This window comes from Hippopotamus amphibius, chromosome 6, assembly GCF_030028045.1.
Source record: "Hippopotamus amphibius kiboko isolate mHipAmp2 chromosome 6, mHipAmp2.hap2, whole genome shotgun sequence".
Classification (NCBI taxonomy): domain Eukaryota; kingdom Metazoa; phylum Chordata; class Mammalia; order Artiodactyla; family Hippopotamidae; genus Hippopotamus; species Hippopotamus amphibius.
This window is the reverse complement of record NC_080191.1, coordinates 147,152,039-147,170,149: the sequence shown is the minus strand read 5'-3', so window position 1 is coordinate 147,170,149 and position 18,111 is coordinate 147,152,039. Positions and strand designations below refer to the sequence as shown.

The window sequence follows — 18,111 nt, the reverse complement described above, 5'->3', positions numbered from 1 at the left end:
ATATTTGTTTTAAATGCTAGCCCTCTAGGCTTTTGAATGACTCTGGCATAGAGTGGCACTATCCAAATGTACTGATATCTAAGATGTCAAGAACTAACCCACAGCATGAAGCGATGCTGTCAAATCTAGGAGGAAATTAAACCAGGAGGTCCATCACCCAACCCCTGTGAACCAAACTGCCACATTTCACCTGATTCTTCTCATTAGGTTGTGTTTGCAAAGCCTTTAGAAGCAAACAAGTGTTACATTAAGTGCTAAGTAGTATTAATTAATAATATTGGTAGATTATACGGGTGGGAACTTGCTGTAAATGTAAGCATCCTAGGCTTATCAACACAGTACTTGGAATTAACGTTCCAGCTGTACTTTTAAAATTCTTTATAGAATTTCATAAAGCTTCTGGCTTCCAAAGAAAATAGCTTCATATAATCTTGGCACTTTCTAACTTAAAACTCTGGAAATCATCTAGTACAATAATTCTCAAATCTATCAGACCCAGCACCTCCTTTTTGTAAGAAATGTTTTGACACATCCCTCCTTAATATCCTAAAGCACAGTTCATGAGTAACCTGCCTGTACGTAACATATTTCAGTATGTAAACACTCAGGCAAGTACACATGTCACCATGAGATGCTTGCACCATGTGAAACGTCACTGTAAATGAGCTAGTTTCAACTGGCACATTTACGGGCTGTCACAGGTGTGCTGAAAGGGAGATGCAGCACCATGGACGGCACTGAAAGGGAGTCTTGGTTTTCTAAAATGACAAGGAACTCCTCTCGAGTTCCAAACTAAAGAACTGACAATCTTCCTTCAATTTATTCTATAATTGCCTTCCTGGAAAAGTCAAGGTGCTTGTACATTAAAACCATCCAAAATAATCTCACGTGCTAATACGTAAAACAGAGTTAGGTTTTAGACTCAGATCATCATAATCAGAATTTTCACCTCCAAAAATGTCCCCTGAGATATTTGAAAATAGTATAACACCATGCCACACGTTTAGCATCTCTGGGGCCCACCCACCAAATGCCATGAACACCCCCCCACCCCAACCTCTGAGAGCAAAAAAATTCTCAGAACAGTTTCCCCTGAGAACAAAGTTCCAAGACAATCCCGTGGAGTGGCACTGCCCCTCCCGAGAGTCATAGATTTAGATCTAATTTTACATCTTTGTATACAAAATGAGGATGTGTGTCCCCAAAGAATATGCCCATGAATCACAGAACGAGTCTTGGCAGAGCCAGGTAAGGAGCACTTAGAGTTTGACAGAAGAACATTTTCCACACGCCAGGCATTGTCTTAAGCTCTTTTCAGACAAACACTAATTTAATTCTCACATCGACACAAGGCAGGAGGCCTGAATATCCCCACTATGCAGCTGAAACTGAAGCACAGAGACATGAAGTAACTTTCCGAAGGTCCCAGAGCCGTAAGTAGCAGAGCCCTGACTCTGCCCACTCTCTTCATAAAGGCTACGTGGCACAGTACAAACTATGGACTGTCATTTAGGACTAGAGGGGGCATACACGAGGCAATGCCCCCCTCCCGCATTATAAATACACAGGACAGGTCCGTTCTAGCGATTCAGTGCACTGACCTCCACCCGTGCCTGCAAGTCCTGGTTTGTTTCCCACTCGGTCTCATGTTCCTCTTTCTTGTGTTTTTCCTGCAGACATTCATGCCCAGGAGAAGGCAGCCCTGGGTCCCTCTGGACCTTTCCTAAACGGGAGAGCCCCGGTCAGTAGATGAGCTCCAGAAGCATCCACTAAGGCATCTGCGGCCCTTTCCATCCGTTGACCCTCACCACAACCCGTCTCGCTCAGGATGAGCGGCTTCCTCGCCTCCCTGGACCCCCGGCGCGTGCAGTGGGGGGCTGCCTGGTACGCCATGCACTCCAGGATCCTGCGCACCAAACCGGTGGAGTCCATGCTGGAGGGAACCGGGGCCACCACGGCACACGGCACCAAGCTAGCCCAGGTGCTCACCACCGTGGACCTCATCTCACTCGGCGTGGGCAGTTGCGTGGGCACGGGGATGTACGTGGTATCTGGCCTGGTGGCCAAGGAAATGGCAGGACCCGGCGTCATCGTATCCTTCATCATTGCAGCCGTTGCGTCCATACTGTCAGGTAAGCATCTCGGTGCAGGCGGAGGCCTGCGGAGCCGTGCTTGCTGACCTGTTACTGTCCGTCCCACTCTCCTAGAGTATTTAGGGGGAGATGAGTGAGGTGGTAGAGAAGCGGTCATCACGCTCCCTTTCTGCCTTGACTACCAGGGAGTTCTACGCTAGGTTCTGGCTCATGGTGGTAGCTTCCTTTTTCTTTGCTTTTTCGACCCAAATAATTATTCTGGTGCCTAGCCACTGCCCAACTTCTCATTCCCTGTCATGTCCTAATGGCTCTATTTTTATTCTGTCTCCCTTTCATGAGAAGATAGATCAGTCCCTTTGTGGGGGGTGGATATAGCCAGGATATGAATAATAAATAATGGATAGGCAGAATAGCAGTCAGTAAATCTGATATGATTGGGATGTGTTGAGCCTCAAACTGGCATTGTGATCTCCAAGCGGGAAGAAACCAAGCTAGGGCATAGAAAGCCATTGTGAGACTCACGAAGCACCATCTGCCACAGCACTTCAACAGACTGATACTCTGCAGAGGGAGCTCAGCGAGCGCCGTCCCTCTCCTTCAAAAAGAATCATAAAACTCATTTGTTTTGGTTTTTTTTAGTGATGTACCAGGGCTTACATGTTGATAGTTTGTAAAATAGCTCTGTTTCTTTTGCCTCTTCTTCCTCTTCTCTTGAGTTGAGATCCACAGTATCCTCCCAGAATGCCAGGGATGGGTCAACAGACACCCCGAAAAAGAAGGAAAAGGAAAACGCCCTGCTTCTTGATGGCTGTACTGCAAAAAGCATGAGGCTTTGCTGGGTTTGGGGGTGGCAGACCACGTGGGTCAACTCATGTCTCGGCAGTGAATGCTGTGGCCTCTTCAAATGTTTCTGGAGAAGTAAAGATGCTAACTTATACTGGGAGTTCTGTGCACTAATGTACACCATCACAGGAAGAGTTCTACATTAGTATCCTACATCCAGACTAAACAGTCTTCATCCATGTGGGATGCACAGACTAGGGAGAGTCAGCCACAAAGGGCACTGGTTTATATCTGACATCCTTTTAACTTGATAAGGAAAATATTTCCAGACTGATTTTATTTATCTCCTGTCATGGCTTATGTCCTTGTTAGTTTTACCACTATCGTTTCCTGAAGTCATTCTCTAGTGTGCATGAATATCCTAATGATTGAGATTCCTGCCGAATAGAAGATTTTTTTTCCTTATAGATGAAAATATTCACATGAATAAATTCTGTAGATGCTTGAAATTCTATTAATATTAACCTGATTGCAATCATTTTCAAACTTGTTTGGCAAGGAGATTATTTGGGGGAAGGTGCCAGGTTCTTACTCACCATAAATTTATAAATCAAAAAATGTTAGCACATAGAACAGAAAAGCCATGGTAAGACAAAAGTCACGTACGTAACCAGGGGCTCCTACAGAGGGCGTAGGGCAGATGGCTAAGAGCCCTGCCCAGTCAAGGCAGACTGCACCGTCTCCTCTAGATTCCATCCTGTTATGGCCAGTCCCCCAAACCACAACAATTCCCACAAAGGAATCACCCACATCTAATCCTTCGTGGTGCTACATTACATTTAGAAATTAGAACAAGGCCCGGTCACGTTCTGGGAGCCTACTCCCCTGACACTGTGCTCACGGGCACTGTGTAACCTAGACTGGAGCTATGGAGGGAGTATTTACACCATAGAAATTGGCAAATGCCACAACTCAGAGTTTGTTTGTTTGTTTGTTGTTTGTTTTCAGAGAGTGAGTTGGTAGACATTTACCAGCACATCACTGGCCCAGCTTCACCGAAGGCCCTGGTACTGGCCAGGAATTGGTGCCTTCACCACTGCACCAGGCACCAAAAGGAAATGCTGCTTCTCGAGAACTCCAGTTAAGGGTGCCCCCTCTCTGCACATGGCTTCATCCATAACACTGCTCTACACCTTGTAACTGACATCTCCCAATGGAGGCCAGCCAGAATCCTCCTAGAGCCCCCAGCCAGGGCAGGACCAGAGTAACTGTGCCAAAGTTAGCGTTTTTATATCAGGTTTCTTGGTCTCTTCAACCAGGCCTCTCACTCTATGATCCTTTGTCACTAAACCAAGGAAAGTCCCCCTCCACCCTCTTCTTTCCACTCCCACACCATCACCTCCGTATTGCCTCTCCCTGGACCCAACTTCTTCCCACTGCGTCTCCATATCACAGTAATCAAGCTCCCCTCTACCCTCAGGCTTTTTAGTACACGGCCCTTTCCTCCTTCTGGCCTTAACCAGAATCTGGCTCAACCCTGAGAACACCGTTTCCCTGCTGCCCCGTCTAGGGAGGTTGCCATTCCACGCTCCTCGCCCACGCACGTGGTCAGGAAGAGCTGCCTCCCCACTGCCCCTTCCAGACCCCTGTTCTCCCACCAGCATGCCAGAGCGCCTCCTCTGCCTAGCTGGGTGATCTTCAGAAAGTTACTGAAACTCTCAAAGCTCAAGAAGTTCCGTTTTCATCGTCTACAAAATGGAGATAATAATAGTGCTTAACTGTGGTGTTGCTATAAAGTGTAAATGTGGAAATATAGGCAGAGCTCTTGGCGCCATCCTTGTCAGTGGCAAGCATCCATTAAAATTCGTCTTCCTGATGCTCAGGCCCCCCGATCTCCTTACCTCTCACCGTGTTCCTCCCTGGCCCAGCTTCTGCCCTGATACCAGGCAATTTGAACATCTAGGTGGATAAATCCACCCACTACCCTAGCCCAGCCGTAACTGGACGCTGGTATGCCCACAGCCCTCAGCGACATGCATGTCACATCAGCCACCATTCTCATGGCCACATCCTGGCACTGTCATCACTTGGAACTACTTTCCCTCAAGAATCTTAAACTAAAACTCATTCTTGGACCAGAGCTCATTCCCTCACTCCTACTATAACTTGCTCCTAAACTTAATCAAGAATTTCCCAAGCCCCTTGACTTCCTTATGCATCATCCAGCCTCAAAAACTACCCAGTGAAACCCATGCCGGAGTCTCTGCCTTTCCAAGTCTACACCTGGGTGAACAAGAGCTCCTGGGAAAGGTGGCACAACCCCACAGAGGATGTGCTCCTCTGTGCCTGCAGTGTGCCTGAAGAGTTATGGCTCCAGCCTCCCTCAGCTGAGCCCCCAAGTTCTTTGCCTTGCCCTTTTTCAAATCTTCTGAAGGCTTTTTCTGCACTTTGAGTGTTTTCTTCAAGCCCTGCTCAATTCATATCTCTTCACTTAGAGCTGAACCTTGATTCCGTGACGATATCTGCCATGAGCTCCTTAAATATTCTACCACCAAATATGTATCTACACCATCACCCACACGTGCTACCTTTCATCCAGATTCAGAAGGTAAAGTGTCCCTGCTTTCAAGCCAATGGGATCCCTTGACCTCTTAACCCTATCCTCTCCCACTCTCAATAATCCCCCTCTCCAACTGTGTCTTCAGACTCTCCTTCTCAACTGGCTTCTCCCCCTAGTTAAGCCTCTGTGGCCATAAAATATAATTCTTTCTAGGCCCCCATTCTCTCCTCCAGCAACTTCCAATCTCTTTCTGCTCCCTCTCATTCAAACTCAAGAATTCTTATCAATGGCTCTTAACCATCAACCCACTATTCATTCTTCAACCTTCTGCTTTCTGGCATCTGCCCCCACTGTGTTACGAAACTAACCTTAATGAGGTCGCCAGTGGCATCCTCTTTGCAAAGTCTTATAGATATTCTTCAGCATTTATCTTACTAAAACTCTCTGCTGTATCTAACAAAAATATCATGCCACCCCTCCTGAGACAGGTTATATTCTCTTGACTGCTGTGTGACTACACTGTCCTTCTTCTCTTCATACCTCTGATCACTTCTTCTGTCTCCTTCATGGCTTCCCTTCCTCCACTGACTCCTTAAATGTTGGTGTTTCCACCCTACTCTCCAAGCTGATTGAGTCCTCTCATTGTTCCAATTGCCATCAATATCTTGATGATTATATCCATACCCACGTTCATGTCTCAGCCATGTGTATCTCCTTCAAGCTTCACACTGCCTACCAAACATCTCCAGCTGCATGTTCCAGAAACACCTCAATTCAACATATTCCAAACTTGCCCTCTTCCTCCAAACCTGGTTCCTTTTTCTATGTTCTCTCTCTCTCTCTCTCTCTCTCTCTCTCTCTCTCTCACATCCACTGCGGGCAGAAACCTGGTATTATCTTTTCAGCCTCACTTCTCACATTCAATTATATGTCCCACCAGTTTTCCCTCCCAAGTAGTTCTCAAATCAATCCCATCCCTATCTTCACTGCACCTGCCCTGAAGCATCTGTTAGCCCTGATCAAAGCCCCAGAAACCCAGCACAACCAGTCGGGAATGTATTGGCTCAATGGCTGGATCCAGGGCTCCGTGTTGTGCATGCTTTTTCTCTCCAACTCTTTGTTCTTCTTCCCTCATATACTGGCTTCAACTTCAGGAACGCTACTTCCTCATCTTTACAGCTCACAACCCAAGGGAAAAGAAACCCTCACCCAATATCCACATATCAAATACCATGGAAGGCTCTGGGTGGTTTTTCTTAGGTCACGTGTCCACCTCTATATTGCAAGAGAAGGATAAACACAGCTCACCCCTTTGCGGATCGATGCCACACAAACTGGGCACAGTTGACTGCTCATTTTCAGATCTGTGTTCATGCATTTGAAGGTGAGTCCAGTATCTACGATCTGCATTTATCTCCAGCAGTAATTGCTGCCTGGTGGCAAGAGTGGAATAAAGAAACAGCTGGGATTAACTACCTTTAGCTTTTTCCAGGCAGAGAGGGGGGAGGGGGGAAGCAATGGGGCTAAGAATACTAGACAAGGAAGAGGAAACAGTGCTGGACCACAGGACCTAGGTTGGATGAGGAGGGAACTGAGAACATGAGGGTAATGGTGATGTATGAGAAGTGGTAGGATCGATGAAGACTGGTGTTCTCAATGAGGTCAGGAAATCACTGAAGTGAGAAAGTGAACTAGAAGTACAGAAGTGAAGTTGAAGAGTAGGATGTTTGAAATTAAGATTTCAGAAGTGGTACAGGAATCAGCAACAGTAAGTTTAGACTTGGAACCTGGCTCAGCCACTGACGAGCTGTGAGGCCCTGAGCAAGTTCCATAACTTCTCTGAGCCTCAGTTTCTCCACCTTGAAAATGGTGACAATAATACCTACTTCATTGAACTGTTGTAAAGGCTAAAGCAGGTGTCTGTAAAATGCCTGTACAACACCTGACACGTAGCACCTGGTAAATGGTTATTACTATCTTGTGCCAAACCCACTATTAGGAGCTTGTCATACATTATCACATTTAAAACTCATAATATCTCTTCAAGGTAGGTTTTATGATTTTCAGTTTTACATATGACGAAACTGTTTAAATAACAGAAACTAGATTCAAATTTATTATGCCAGCAATATCTCTCAACCCTGACCATGAATTTAAATTACTTGGGGAATTTTCTTCTGAATAATGGATTGGGGGAGAGAGGCTCAGTTATATTGAGTTATAATTACATACAGTAGGGACTTCCTTTGTGGCGCAGTAGTTAAAAATCCGCCTGCTAATGCAGGGACACGGGTTTGATCCCTGGGTGGGGAAGATCCCACATGCCACAAAGCAACTAAGCCTGTGCGCCACAACTACTGAGCCCACATGCTGCAGCTACTGAAGCCTGCACGCCTAGAGCCCACGCTCCACAACAAGAGAAGCCACCGCACTGAGAAGCCTGTGTACTGCAATGAACAGTAGCCCCCGCTCCCTGCAACTAGAGAAAAGCCCATGCGCAGAAACAAAGACGCAACACAGCCAATAAGTAAATAAATATTTTAAAAAGTAATTACATACAGTAAAATTGACCCTTTTAAATATGCAATTCTATGAGTTTTGACCAATATATACGATTGTATAACCTCCACTACAATCAAGATACAGAAGAGTTCCATCACCCTCAAATAATTCGTTTAGGGTACCTCTTTGTGATTTTCCTCTCCTTCCACCCCCAACCCCTGGCAACCACTGAGACGTTTTCTGTCTCTGTACTTTTGCCTCTTCCAGAATGTCATATAAATGGAATCACTCAGTATGTAATCTTTTGAGTTTAGTTTTTCACTTAGTGTGATGCACCTAAGACCTGTTAATGTTGTGTGTATCAGTGAGACATCACATTTCATTTCTGAGTAGTATCCCACTGTCTGGATGTTCCACAGTGTATTCATTTACTAGCTGAATGACAACTGGGTTGCTTCCAGTCTGGGGCCATTATGAATTAAGCCATTATAAATATTTGTGTACAGGTTTTTGTGAGACCACAAACTGTCATTTCTCTCCAGTAAATATCTACGAGTGGAATTGCTGGGTTGTGTGGCAAGTGTATGTTTAACTTTATAATACACTACCAAACATTTTCCCAAAGTGGCTATATTATTTTTCATTCTTGCCAGCTATACATGAGAGTTCCAGTTATTCTGTACCTTGCCAGCACTAAGAATTGTCAGGTGTTGTTTTTTTGTGGTTGTTTTGTTTGTTTGCTTGCCATTTTAAAAGGTATATAGTGTTATTTCAATATGGTTTTAATTTGCATTTCCCTAATTATGAATATTTTGAGTGTCTTTTTATGTATTCATTTGCCACGAATATATATTCTTTGGTAAAGTGTTCAAATATTTTTCTCATTACTTAATTGGATTCTTCATTTCTTTATTAACTTTTAAGACTTCTTTATATATTTTGGATACAAGTCCTTTATTAGATATGTGGTTTTGCAAATATTTTCTCTAAGTTTGTGACTCATTTTAAAATTTTCTTTTTTTAATGTATTTATTTATTTATTGGCTGTGTTGAATCTTTCTAGCTGCAGCAAGTGGGGGCTACTCTTCATTGAGGTGCACGGGCTTCTCATTGCCATGGCTTCTCTTGTTGTGCAGCACAGGTTCTAGGCAAGTGGGCTTCCGTAGTTGTGGCACACAGGCTCCGTAGTTTCGGCTCGGGGGCTCTAGAGTGCAGGCCTAGTAGTTGTAGCACACAGGCTTAGTTGCTCTGCGGCATGTGGGATCTTCCCAGACCAGGGATCGAACCCGCGTTGCCTGCGCTGGCAGGAGGATTTTTAACCACTGTGCCACCAGGGAAGTCCTAAAATTTTCTTTTAATTTCTATTTCTTTTTAAAAATACTGATGCTCAGGCTCTGCCCCCTAGAGATTCTAATTCAGTTGGACTGGGGTAGAGCGCAAGGACTGGTTTGTTTTTTTCTTAATTCCCCAGGGAATTCTAATGTGCAGTCAGTGTTAAGAACTATTTTATTATGGGAACCAGGACCTCCCCTGGAATAGCCATGACCTACAAGAAGAGGAAACGTATGTTAAGACAGAAACTATTTGGCCATCAGATTCTTAAGAGATGTTTGCCATTGTGGCATCATCTTCCATGCCATGCAAAGCAGCTTATAACATGAAACAAATCTGACAGAGATAGCCACTTTATCTATAATTTGACAAGACCCAAAGTTACAATAACTTCCCAGGCTCCTCCTACTGTTCCTGCCCCAGTGCTACCCAAAGCCCTATCACAGGTGGAGGGAAATTTATCAGAGGAAGCAGCTTGTGCTGTAACATTTACCCTTGGTCCAAAAGGTCTTATCTACTCTTGAATAGCTCAGCAGCCCACAACCAGACCCCGTGCCCATGCCAAACTTTAAAACCCTTTTGTATATACCAGATTGTATAAACCAGATAGGGGAAAGAGTTTTTCTTCCTGGTTCCCATCGGCAGCTTTGTTGCAAGATGAGGGATGGAAGCAGGGTAGTTTACAGAGGTTCTCTAGTTCACTGGCTTGGGATGAAACACAAAGCAAAGCCTCCGTGTCAGCGACACCACCATTCAAAGCAATCTGCCCCCAAGAGGCTCCTATGAACATGAGTGGAGACGTACAACTTGTTTATTTCCAGTTCTTTTAATAGTAATAAAATTGAACCTCAGAGTACAGGTCTGAATGACTCCTAAGCTCAGGCATTGTCTACAACAACCCTTTCAGCCCATTTTTCAGGTGGTTTTGGTAAGTTTTAAATGACAGGCACAGTAAGTGTGCACAATATCAGTCCTCTGCCTGGTGCACAGCACCAGTATCATCTGCTCATGAGAAACAGTAGAAAAAAATCTAATAAGATATGGTTCGGGAAAGCCGTATTGGGTACCCATCACATGCCAGTCCTGGAGCAATACCAAAAATAAATAAGAAATTGTCTCTACCCTGAAGGACCCATTATTGGGTTCATCACCACTAATGGAGATGAACACTAAACCTGATAAGTAATTATGGCAATAACAGTAATAATAATAATAATAATGGTAGCAGCAGCAGCTACCATTTATTGAGCACTTACTGTGTACCAAAAGGATTCTAAGTGCTTTACACACCATTGTACTCAATCTACACAACAACCCTCTGCGTAAGTGGTGTTATTATCCTCACATTACAGATGAGAAAAAGGAGGCTTCTGAAAAGTTTGGTAATTGGTTTAAGGCTCTTAAGAGGTGACCGTGCAAGAAACAGAGTGAAAGCAATCTGACTCCAGAGCCCACTCGTGAATCACTTTGCTATTCTGCTACTGTATTAGCAGATTAGGATTAGGTTCAATTGATACAACAGGAAACTAAAAATGAGAGAGAATTTCACTTCTCTCTTGTATAAGAGAAGTCTGGGGGAAGGCCGCTACCGTGGCTCTGCAGTCGTGGGCACTCAGGCCCCTTGATCTTTCTGCTTGACCATCTGGATACTTGGCTTCCATCCTCAAGGTGATTTCAAGATCACGATGGCTGCTGGAGCTCCAGTCCATCCGTCTAAGTTTTGGAAGGCAGGAAAGAGAACAGGAAGTTGAGGCCGTTCATTTCCCGCATTTCTGTCCCTTTTTTAAGATGTTTTCTCATAAATCCTTTCCTATAACTTCCACCATATTGCCTAACACCTGCACACTTGCAGAAATGCTGTCTTCTGACTGGGTACGTTGCCAACCCAAGTATTACAGGGGTACTGTTGGTGAGAAAGAAAAGGAAAAATAGCTGTCACTGCCACATCTGTAATGGATGCGTAAGCCCTTCCGTTTGCTGAGGTCAAGTTGTTCCGAAATGTTTAAGTAAAATTGGTTCTGATTCCCGGAAATGTACAACTGGAAAATCTAGAGTCTCCCTCAATAAACCTAGAGAGTTGTGAGGCTTACCTTCCTCCTAGTCCCTCCAACTCTGAATCTCTGCTTCCACAGAGTCTCTGTCTCCACTCCATGTTTCACTGGCTTCTGCCCTTTTCTTCACTTCATCATCCAACTAGATGATACCCCAATCTCTCCTGTCCTCCAAATAACAGCAAGGCAGAGCTGTACATGCAGTGAACTTTATGGAAAGTTTGGGCCAGAGATGGGAGACATAACGCAGTGCATCCCAGCAGACAGCAAGTTTACAGTGGAATATAGGATACTCCAGTTCTCCCTGACCTCAGAGAATGTCTACCAACCCTCTGCTCTTCTTGACTCCAGCCTCCAGCCCCACTGATGGGCAGCCCTTCTCCTTTAAACTCACCTCCTACCCCCTTGCCTGCTCACTGTCAGGCCCTAAAACTTTTGTCCATATTTTATCCAGAGCAGTCTACGTACCTATCTCCCTCCAAGTTCATCCTGACCATTCTCCAAAGACTATCATCCCCTAACCAAAATGGTCCACCAAGATCATTTAAACAAAGTGAATTCTAGAAGGAGGGGTTTGAGGGCCAGGGCAGGAAGGTTAGATATCATTCTGCAGTCACTGAGAAGTTCAGTGGCATGACCAGATCTGCATTTTAGTAACGCAGTGGGGAGAGAACAGAGGTGGGGTATCTGGTTGTGTGCATACTTTACAGAACAGGCAAGAGACCATGAGGTCCCAAGCCCTAAGTGGAGGCTGACAGGAAGCCTAGGATGGAGGAGAGGATTTGGGCGTGGCTGGACGAGAGAGGGGGAGGGAGAGGATAAATGCTCTTTCTAGCTGAGAAGAGGCACGTAATAAATGGAATGTTTTTGAGTTAATGTCATTTGAAGAATGGATTTACAATACCATCCTTCTGAAAGAAAGTGAAAGGAGAAACAGAAAACTCTAGTAAAGAGTACCCCCACAGAACACCATGAGGCATCGTAAACTCATCCTTGTGTTCAGAACTCTGCATATGATGCTTTCGTGTAGCACCACCGTTCCATCCCCACCAACCCAGTGCAGGGAGGGGTGATTTTAGCTCTGTCCTCAGACGAGGAGCCAGGGGGTCAGAGGTTAAAGGAACTTCCTGAGAAGCAGGCAGATATTTAGTGGTAGAGCCAGAACTCAAATCTAAGACTGCAGGACTCCAAAATTCATGGTCCTCCATTTCAGCAAGCTGCCTCTGAGATCTTTGAAGCCAAATACTCTTTCTCATTAGATGGGGATTAGTAAGTTGCAATGGATGAGAGGGTCTAGAAGGCAATAAAGGACTATCATATCGACTAGGATTTTTCTTGGCACTCTATGGTTTAGCACTAGGGTTGATCATTTGTATTTCCTGCCACTGTCACTTTCCCTTTAGCATCTCTCATCCACCATCAGGTAAGCCCTGGTAACTGCATCCCTGGAGAGGTGGTAAGGGGAGCAGAGCTCTTACCCACAGACGAGGCTCCCAACCTCCACCCTGGGCTTACTCTGCAGACCTTTACAAAGTTTAAGCAGACTCTCCTCATTCCAGCGTTTATCCCAGGTTGGATTTTCATGACCAAGGAAGTTCTCTAAAGATTTAGGGTCTATTTAGATAGTCTGGTGAGTTTCCTTGTTCTGTTTTTCAGAACAAACCATTTTTCCCTCCTCAAATTGAAGCCATACTTGAGAGGTGACCACCAGAAGGGTTGGCCATTTTGCAACCTATTTTCAATGACCTAAGATCACTCATTCATTCCACAAACTTGCATTTATTTGTTCTCCCAGACATATGTGAGGACTGCTCTTAACCATACTGGGAGATGGGAGAGACAGAAACATTGAGAGGGTAGAGAGGAAATGCAAAGATGAAAAAATGCAGAGCAGTCTTCAAGCTTCTTGAAGTCTAGCTCTCCAAAATATTGTCCAAATACACAGGTGTAGGTTGAAATCATTTTTTTAAACAGGAACTGTCTTTTTTTTAATTAATTTTTTATTTATTGGTTGCATTGGGTCTTCATTGCTGCATGCAGGCTTTCTGTAGTTGCAGAGAGCAGGGGCTACTCTTCATTGCAGTGTGTGGGCTTCTTATTGCAGTGGCTTCTCTTGCTGCGGAGCATGGGCTCTAAGCACGCGGGCTTCAGGAGTTGCAGCGAGTGGACTCAATAGTTGTGGCTTGCAGGCTCTAGAGTGCAGGCTCAGTAGTTGTGGCACATGGGCTTAGTTGCTCTGTGGCATGTGAGATCTTCCTGGACCAGGGCTCGAACTCGTGTCCCCTGCATTGGCAGGCAGATTCTTAACCACGGGGCCATCAGGAAAGCCCTATAGGTTGAAATCTTAATAATGATAGCAGCTGCCCCTAATGTTTGTGAAGTCCTTAAGACGTAAGTTAGTAAGCAATAAATGCTTGTCATTATTATTATTACTATTGTTTTTATTATTATTAGGCAAATACTGTGCCCTAGGCGCCATGCATACACTGGCTCATTTAATCCTCTCCGCCTCCTTGCTAGGGGCCAGCAGTGTTCCTGCAGTTTGCCTAATCATAACAGCTGAACCACTGAGCACTGATAACATGCCTGGAACCAGCTCAACACCAGTTGCACAAACTTCTCAACAAATCCTATGAAATCAGCACCATTGTCAGATTCATTTTGCAGATGACAAAACTGAGGCTCAGGGAGGTTGGGTGACTTGTCTAGAGCAACAAAGCAGTCAGTGGCAAAATGCAAGTCTAAATTCGACTCTGCTTGCTCCAGAGCCTGTTACCCCCATGTTGCTTCATGCCAACACCCCCCCCCCAAAATTTAAAAACTCACCAGAGAAAACTGAATGAATCAAGGAAACTCTCATTTTTACTGGGGTTTCAAAACAGCCTGTAGCTCACTTTATTCTATTGATTAAGAGAGCACTTTTCTAGATCAAAACTTCTGTAACCTGGGTCATGAAAATGACTTCTAAGCTCAGTGCCTTTCTGTCACCTGTCAGCAGTGAGAAGAGTGGTGTGACCTGCACGTAGCTCTTCTATGTGGGGCTGGATTGACAGCCCTGTAGGAAGGATGTCAGTTACCAGCTCAGAAAAGGTGAGCACAGCTTAATAGAAATATGCAAGTTTCTCACATTGCTGATTGTGAAAATGAGTTTCCTCCAGCAAACCCAGGGGAAACGGGCTTCTTTCGCATCTGGTCCAGCACTTGCTGGGGTGGACAGTGCCCACCAAGAGCACCCAGCGCAGCTGTGGGAGGGACGGGCCACCCGCTCTGGGCTCAGCATGGCAGAGGTGCTGCAGAAGACAGGAAAGAACTCCAAGACAAAGGACTTGGCATCGATGCAAAGAAACAAGACAGGCACATGTGAAACACTCGTGAGTGCTGCAAGAGAAAAAGGGCCTAGGTCCGGAGTCGGGACCCCTGGAATCTAGTTGCAGCTCTGTCCCTCAGCAGCTCGGGATCTTATTCACATCTCCCGACCGCAGTTCCCTCCATTGCAAAATAAAGAGTTTAGGTTAGATTGCCTGTATGAGTCAGGGTAAAAAAAAAAAAAAGAGCACCCAGGGAGGGGAAAGATTTGTAAAGAAAGGTCCAAGGCCTCCACTCTGCCCACATGCATCCCAACACCACGTGGCATCAGAGCACCAGGTAGAATCAGAGCAATTAGTCCCAGAGCTGATCTACCTCACTTCAAGCCCTGCTCAGACATTTACTACCTATGCAACTTGGAAAATGTACTTAACCTAGAGCTTCCCAAGCAGGTTGCCAAAAATTACAGATGTGCCAAGGTATTGCTCTCTCAGCTCCCAGGGCAGCAGGAGGTGGCAGAGGCCCCAGGCTGGTCACCCTTACCTGTAAACAGCCTTGCCCCTTTACACATGACCTCCTGCCCACATCTGTACAAATGGCATTTTCTAGGCGTATTCTTTCAAGTGGAAATGATTGGGAAGCCCTGAGAACCCGTCTAGATCTTGGACTCATTCTCTGCAGATGGAATAATGATAACCTCAGCATCTTCACCATCTTACGAGGTTAAGTTCGCGTATGTAAAGTGCTCAGTAGAGCTGCTGCCCACAGCAAATGTTTAGTAATGGCTGCTCTTATTTTTATCACTTCTACCACTACTGCTGGCCAGGTCTCCAACCTAACAAGGCTAGGTTCATTCTTAATGCAAATGAGCATTCCCCGGTTCCGATTCGGAAGCCCCTCAGCGCACACCTAGTAAAAGACTCAGATCTGCCTCCTACTCACGCCTTCTCTAGATAAACCTTGGGCAAAGAGCACACTTTTGTGACTGAAGGTATCTGCCCAAGAGGAACTCTCATCTCTACAGGAACAATCCCCTTCAAAAAAGCTGTGCTTCAAAACATACCAAAAAAGCGGTGCCTCAGAAAGCAAGTAAATAAATACATAGCAGAATTACAAATTGTAGTAAAGTGCTCCACGGAAATTAAACAGGGTCCCATGGCAAAGTCCTCACTCTCTCTCAGAACAAGTGATACCTGAGCCGCCTCCATTCTGCACGGAACAGGGGCTGGAGACGCGTCGGGCACAACCACCAAGGAAAACCGCCTGAGACAGGAGTGCTGATGGAAACCCACGGAGAGGAGTCACGCCAGGCACCAGCGCTCACCCCTGGGGGTCTGGTAAAGCCAGACTCTGTGCACAGAGTCGAACGGGCTGACCACCGCAGCTCAGGAGCTCTGCACGTGCCGGCCATCTGCTCCGAACTCTGTCCCATTCAGCGCCCCTCCTCACACTGCCGGTCACAGGGGCTGGTGCTAAGGGGCCATGGCCATCCGAGTGAATCCGGGAGACCCCTGCAGCTCCCACCAGCCCTGGCAAGGGGGTGAAATCACCAAAGCAAAGGGGGTACGAAGAGAAAAGGACTAAGGGCAAAACTGTGTCAAGTGGCCATAGTCAGAGGGAGATGGAGAAATCAAAAGTAACAGTGGAGAAAGAAAAATGTAGGCAGAGGAGGAGGCGTGAAAGTGAACAGATTCCCACACAAGGAAATGAAGAAGGTGTGGGCACTGGCACCCCAAGCTGCAGAGAGAGATGCCGATAAACGGCCTTTCCAGCTGACAGCCTATGGAGTGGAGCTGGCAATTTCTGGGGTACAGCATAGACAAACACTGTAATACAAAGGGTAGAGCCGACATAGAGAAGACAAAATAGCAAGCAATAAAATGAACCTTTGATTTAACAACGCAAGGAATGCATTCATCCTGGATACGACCTGTCCTGCGTTTTATTGAGTGTCCATGGGCGGCTGTATGTGTGTGAAAAGCAATGATTTGCTACCATGCATCACAAATATTTCATACTCTACTTCACCACTGACCATTTACATAGACCTGGCCCCCAAAGTCCCTTGCAAAGTAGTTGAAAACGTATAAATGTATGTATACATTTGCATAAATATGTATGCACATGCATGCACACATAAATATATCTTTATATCTTACCAACTCTTCAGGAATTTCCTATTCTGGAGTAAATTCAATAATAGTCCTTGGCTATTTATCTTGAGACTTTACTTATAAATACCCCAGTTTATCATTTCTTCAGCTTTTTAATGAAAATAAACAATGCAATAAATTTCTCTTCTGTATAAAACATAGATAGAAATGCCTGCTCTTTTACAACCACTTCTAAACATGTTTTAATTATGAGAGCACTAGACACGATAAATCAGGCCAAGAGCACTCGACGTTTTCCTTGGAGGGAATGCCTCTGTCAAGAAGCCACCAACATATCCAAGGGATTCACTGTTCCATTCACTGGAGTTGTCCTGTAGAAAAGCCAGCTAGAATCCCACCACTGCTACTGCATTTGGTAGGGGCTGTCCATTTGGAGCAATCCATCAGGACCATGTAGGTGAGAATCTAGGAAAAACAGTAACCCCGGGTCCCCGTCAGCTCTGCACAGCACTGTTACCATGTACACCATCCTTCTATACTCGTGGACCAGCAAGCAGCAACACTCACTCCTTAAACTTCATACTTATGCCCTACAGAAGGCCAAACTCTTCTAGAGTTTGTGGGCTGGAGAGTAGAAAGGGGGAAGGGGAGGAAGGGAGGTGAAGTGGTAGGTGTTTGCACCCCAGGAGGGAGGAGAACTATAATTGAAAGAATTAGGACCTGTAACCAAATCCCCACACCCAGAAGATTCTCTCCAACAACCTCCTAAATCCTGAGTCTCTGGCCCTGCTCTGTGCTCCCTGCACGTTGGCCCAGTTTGGAAAAAAGTCAAGAGGGCACTCCTCTCATGAGGGCTTTTTCATGTCTCTGGGAAGGTCCTCCACTGAGAGCAGATCCAGGCCCATGAAAGCTTCTCTGGGTCTCACCCTCCTGGGCACCTGTCGAGAACACAGCCTGTCCCAGTGGACCCTGCTCCCCACCTGCTTGTCCAATGGGCTGAGGAGACCACACAAGGGTTCAAGTGTGTTCTCTTCGCCCTCGCTTTTAATCCTGCCCACTAAATTCTCAGGGCAGAGGGGTGGTGGCCTGGTCCCCTCACAGTCGCTTCTTAGGACTATGTTTCTGTCGGAGCCACCTTCCTGTGCTTTAGAAACGGGCGCATTGCCCACTTCTGTAGAGAGGTGAGCTGGAAACTCGTTGACCGGCTCTCACTCCAGCGCCTGTTCTCCTTGCCTTTCTGCACACAGTCTTCTCCAGCCCAGTCATCGAGTCATCGGGACAAGGGGCAGCAGGCCTCACAAGGAAAGGCTGCACAAGAAAACTGGAACTCTCTCCTCACCCTCACAATTTCTAACTGGATTCCTGGAATA

At 45.7% G+C, this 18,111-nt stretch overlaps 1 protein-coding gene across 1 annotated transcript in view; it reads left to right on the top strand.

Moving 5' to 3' along the window:
* SLC7A14 (solute carrier family 7 member 14) overlaps positions 1-18,111 on the top strand; it is a 106,460-nt gene that overhangs the window by 50,108 nt on the left and 38,241 nt on the right. Inside the window, exon 2 of the mRNA XM_057739400.1 lies at positions 1,677-2,132. Within this exon, the coding sequence (XP_057595383.1) occupies positions 1,829-2,132 (304 nt within the window). The 5' untranslated portion in view covers positions 1,677-1,828. The remainder of the gene's footprint in view (positions 1-1,676; positions 2,133-18,111) is intronic.